Source organism: Psittacula echo, assembly GCF_963264785.1.
Source record: "Psittacula echo genome assembly, chromosome: 9".
NCBI classification, from domain to species: Eukaryota; Metazoa; Chordata; class Aves; order Psittaciformes; family Psittacidae; genus Psittacula; species Psittacula echo.
Genome location: NC_137745.1, coordinates 18,639,711 through 18,644,853, shown reverse-complemented (window position 1 = coordinate 18,644,853; position 5,143 = coordinate 18,639,711). Strand labels below are relative to the sequence as shown.

Below are 5,143 nucleotides of genomic sequence, written 5' to 3'. Positions count from 1 at the left end.
GAGGCAGCTGCAGACCCGATGTGACAATCACCGGGCCGCTGCCCCCGGGGCCGGGGGAACGTCCATGAAGGACCAGGGCCCAGCGCTGCCCCGGGCGTCCTGGGGCGGGGCCGCCCGTTACCCCCGGGGCAGCCGCGGGGCCGGGGTTGCCCGTGCCCGGCCGCGCCCCCGCCGCGCTGAGGGCGGTGCGGCCCCGCCCGCCGCCACTGCAGTGGGAGCCGAGAGGCGGGCGAGGATGGCGGCGGCGTCGCCGGCCCGGGAGCTCACGCAGAACCCGCTGCAGAAGACATGGGAGCCCTACGACAACGGGCTGCCGGCGGGGCACAGCGCCCAGCGCGGCGGTGAGCAAGGCGGCGGCGGGTGGGGTCTGCCCGGGCCGCGCTGTCGGAGCCCCGCGGGCGGCCGCCCCTCATCCCCACGGTCGGTTGGGCCGCAGCGGGAGAGCCGGGCCCCGCGGAGCCCCTTCCGGGGGCGATGCCCTTTCAGCGGGGTCGGGGTGCGAGGGGAGTGGGCAGAGGCGGGAGGGCTCCGCCGCCGTTACCGCTGGGGTTTGGACGCGCGTCCGGTGCGAACGACTCGTTTAATGGTTCCCCCTTCCCGAGTGATGTGCGGAGACGGTGAACGGAGGTGGGGCGGCCGCGGGGTATCGCTCGCAACGGGAAGGCAGAAAACGCCGGAGCTGCTGGAGCTGCGCCCGGCGGAAGGGGACAGAACTGCGCTGGGAACAGGGTCTTGTCCGGTAGCTTCTGGTTTGTACGAGGCTCTGGTTCCAAGGAGCGTTTGTAGTCAGTGTGTTCTTCCTGAAGGGAGGCCTAAAAATGTCACTGTATTTTGAATTCCTTTCTTTTAAGGCCAGTGCTGTACCGGGCCATCTGTTGTACGAGTTAATGGCTTTCCTTATTTTGAGGTGCAGCCAGCCAAGTCATCAGCCTCTGCAGACTAAGGCTGTGGCGTCTGTAAACCATAGTTTATTACCAAACTTTGCCTCACGTGGTTATTTCCTCTTTTTTTGCTGCCTTACTTAAATAAGCGAGGTTCGGTACACGGCGGTGCTGCAGACAAAAGCGGCTTTGTGGGGTGGAATTGTTCTTATTTGTCATGCAAAGAGGCTGCGCTGACAGCGAGCGGAGGGCTCTGCGGGTATAGCAGGCGGCCCTGCGCTGCTGCCTCTCGGCGGTGGCCTTGCTTTGGTCCAGCACTTGCTAAACACAAAGCCCAAGTTGCTTTGGTTTGAGCTGGGGAAGCAGGCGTGTGTTTCTGTGTGAACTGAACCACTCCAGCATCTGAAAACCAGCAGGTGTTGAGAGGAGATGAATGCTGGAATGGGAAGTCAGAAGGTGTGTGTAATGGCTTTTGTGAACACGCTAAGGAGAGCGCTTTGCTTTAGCCTTAATGTGGCACAGATACACCGAAAAAAACCCCATAGGAACAAAATAGTGTATTGGTCATATGTAAACTGGTGACAGAGTCATCTTGGCAGAATTATTTAGCTTCTCTTGACTATAACTAAAACCATGTATATCAATTTTAATTTTTTGAAGATTCTTTTTAGATTCTCTATTTTGGTACCCAGGACCCCTTATAATTGAAAAACCTTTCTCCTTGAAAAACAGATTTGAAAATACAATTTTTATCAATCCTTTTGCACGCGTTTGCTCTTGCAGCTCTACCCTAATGTGCCTACAGTCATTTGTGATCCATAATAATTACAGACAGCCTAGAGAGGAGCAGAACTTATTCTTCCTTGATAAAACCGTGTATCTTGTTTCAGCAAATGGAATGCTCTCTAATTTTTCCTGAGCAAGGGTACTGTGAAGCCCTTTCTCCTCAGATTTCCATGTATCGTATGACATCCCATGTTCTCATGTACCAGTGTGACCCATGGGTCCTGTAGCAGCACTGAGACAGCACAGGATGGACTGCCCAGGCTGGGTGATGTGGGGCAGTGTTGGGTTGACCCATTCCAGGTCTCTGCTGCTGCAGGTAGCTCTGTTAAATATTATTGTTCAAAAAAACATAAGCTCAAGTTGGAAGAGGATTTCTTGTCCTCAAGAGCAGCTTTCCAGTGGAAGCAGTGAAGGTAGCACTCTGCTCCTGATGTCTTCTGACTTTCTGGCCTAAGCAAGATGAACTCTTTCAGTCTCCTTAGGTTTGGTTTATTTCCTTATTCATCCTGATGACCTGTGTGCAGATGTGCACTACTTTTAGTCTTATTTTAGCTTTTTAGAAGGTGGGTGAGCATAATCGTACATGCTTCTAGTTGAGGACTTGGCAGATCCATCTCCAAAGGGACTTACCTGTGTTAGCTGGTTTTAGTCTGAGTTTCTAAATGCTATAGCAGCTGTAATTACCTGGGGAAGAAGAAACCTGTGCTAGGGTTTAGCTGTCAGAGGGCTTTGAAGAGCTAGTTCTTTTATTCTGTGCTTTACGAGGTCTTCAAGGAGTTCTGGCCGTGTGTGGCCTACTGAGCTTTTACAGCTGGTGAGACCAGTAAGACGAAGGTAACTTTTAAATGACCTTCCAAAGTAAGACTTGTAGGCAATAGAAGTGTTTTTGTTAATAACTGCCACTTGCCTGGTGTGGCTTTTTGTGAAAGGTTTTGTCTGTAAATAGGTTGCATTAAAGCTGCTCTTGGCATTGGATATCAGATGGCTTCAAGCTTTATGAATCAAGCAGTGGGCTACAAATATGGACATAAAAAATAAGTACTAAAGTGTGATACAGTGAAAGTTGTTTAAGGAGCCTATCAGAGGATGTTTATAGAGAGAGATAAATAGTGAACTTCCTGTAGTTAAACATTTCCCCGCACGCTGCTGTTAACGGCTTTGCTTCCCTAAAGCTGCTGGAATTTGGTCATTCTAACAATTTTTGTTTCATGTTTGTACAGCATATGAATGTACATCAGGTTAAAAAAATAAAAGACCAAATTATTATCTTGCCCTAAAGAACGCTACCCTTTGAGCTCACGCTGCTTATGTGTATTTGTGCTCACAGCCCTAGGAACTGGAGATGGAGAAAGTGAATGAGGTGAGGACAATACCCAGCTGTAGCCTGAGGATCAGGGTGTATGATGGGGCATCGCTGTTGGCATCAAAGCTGTAGGAAGCAAATGGTAACTTGGAGCAAGTGGATGGCGGAGCTGCTGAGAGCAGCTGGTGGCACGAGGCTGGCTAGAGAACAAATACAAATTCTGAATCCCTTGTACCAAGGTGATGTTAGAAACTGGTGATTTGGACAAAAAGAAGAGAGACGAATTGCAAGATAATGGACTTCAGGTAGAGGAGCAGGGTGTTCTTCAGGAAGAACAGCAGGATGGGGAATTTGTCCCTGGGGGATGCCAAGAAGGGTGAATGATTATAATCAACAGGAAAAAATGGATTAACGGTAGTTAAATTGGATGACAGGAGAAAACATGTAGTGCTGGCCTTATTTGGAAGGGTGATTGTGTTGGCTTAAAGATGTTTGTGCATAAGCCTCTAAATAGTACAGTGATTTTGGAAAACATGCCTTGGGTCGACGGCCACAGAAACAGCAAGAATCCTCTGTAAACTTCGGATGGCAAACTGTGGCAGTTCGACACAAAAAGCATCTGACCTTAAAAATTGACTTAAAAATTTAACGCAGAGAAGGAAAAGACAAAATCTCATTTTGGGTGGAAGGGACAGCCGATAACATGTCAGGAGAACTTGAGAAATACCAACTCTTGTCTCTGATTTCACAAGAGTTTCGTGGGCTGGAGAAATGCTGCACAGCTGATAGAGGTTGTTCAGTGTTGCAGTTTGTTTCTCAACTGTCTGGATCTTGCATTATTTCACAATGGAGACTTAAGAGGCAAGAAATGAGCGTGTTGTTTCTTCTTTTCCTTGACTGTTAAGTCTTAACTTCAGAAGGGTAGGCAGTCATAACTGTACTCCTGAGCTGCAACATGCTGTGTTGCTCAGTAGTATAGAAGAAATACTTAGCTGCGAAAATGACTTTGCTTAAATTGCAGTACTTGATTTTAATGCACTTCATCACTTGGCCATTTTCCTTCACTGATTGGTATTTTGGGCATGTTTTTTGTGTGTTCCCTCTGAGTGAGGTGATGCAACAAACAGTTCTTTTTGATGCTGCTGTTTATAAACATGCAATCTTACATGCATATATTACAAATACATTTTAGAGAAGAAGAATGAGTAAAGTCATAGAGCATCTTTAGCAGCTGATGGCGTACAACCATGTAAGTTTTGGTTTGCTGTTCTGAGTGTGTATGTTCCTCTAGCAAAATCCATGTTGGTAGCACATGCATAGGACTTACATATGTGAAGCAGCATTAAAAAATGAGTTTGTTTTCTCGAGACTAGGTTGTGTAGAGACATTTCTGGAGGTAAACCAGGCAATCCAGCAGTAAGGAATTGAGAGAAATCTGCACTTAGGAGTCTGCCTTGGCTCAGCAACTTGTTCCTATATGACTATTTTTATGCTGTAAGTTGCTTTTCATACAAAGTGAGTGATGAGGTGCTGTGGAAAGGGGAACTGAGAAGTGTGCTATTGAGAAAATACTAACTAGAGAGGCTTTTTTCATTTTCAGTCCAGGAGTTAGATTTGTGTAACTTGTGGTGTGTTTGGGTTTTTTTTCCATTTCCTCATGTCAGAATTGCATACATTTCTTCAAAGGAAGGGGTAAGTTTTGATACACAGATCCTTTAAATACTGTGGTTGGAATGAGCGCTTCTCCCCGCTGGCAGTGAGTGCTGGCAGCATTTTGTTGAGAAAGCTGTGGCTCAGTCAGATAAAGTGAAAGGTGATAAAATTATGTTAAATGTTTGAATATTTGTTACATCCTCAGAACTTGGCGTTTTGTTCTGAGGTGTTTTGTTGACTTTCTCACTGAGCTAATGAACAAAATCAGGCCTTGTAAGGAAGCAAACAGAACACTCTCTGCTGTGCTGAGTCTTGTGTGTGTTGTTAAAACAGCCAAATTTTAGATTGTGAGCTGGCTTCCTCCTTGTTGGAGACAAGCACTAAAGGGTGGTATGTGCTGTTGCACCATGTACTATGTAGTGTTGTTTACAGGGCTATGGAGGTATGTAAAGCAGAGTGTTTAGCATCATTGGGAATGAGTGGTATTCCTCCTTTAGGTGTGCAGGGAATCTGTTTTACT

The 5,143-nt window shown here is 47.1% G+C and overlaps 1 protein-coding gene across 1 annotated transcript in view; it reads left to right on the top strand.

Moving 5' to 3' along the window:
* Positions 1–235: 235 nt before the first annotated feature.
* LOC308225011 (6-phosphofructo-2-kinase/fructose-2,6-bisphosphatase 4) overlaps positions 236–5,143 on the top strand; it is a gene marked incomplete at both ends in the record, with an annotated part of 26,889 nt that continues 21,981 nt past the window's right edge. Inside the window, one exon of the mRNA XM_080625457.1 lies at positions 236–341. Coding sequence (XP_080481583.1) covers positions 236–341 — 106 coding nt within the window. The remainder of the gene's footprint in view (positions 342–5,143) is intronic.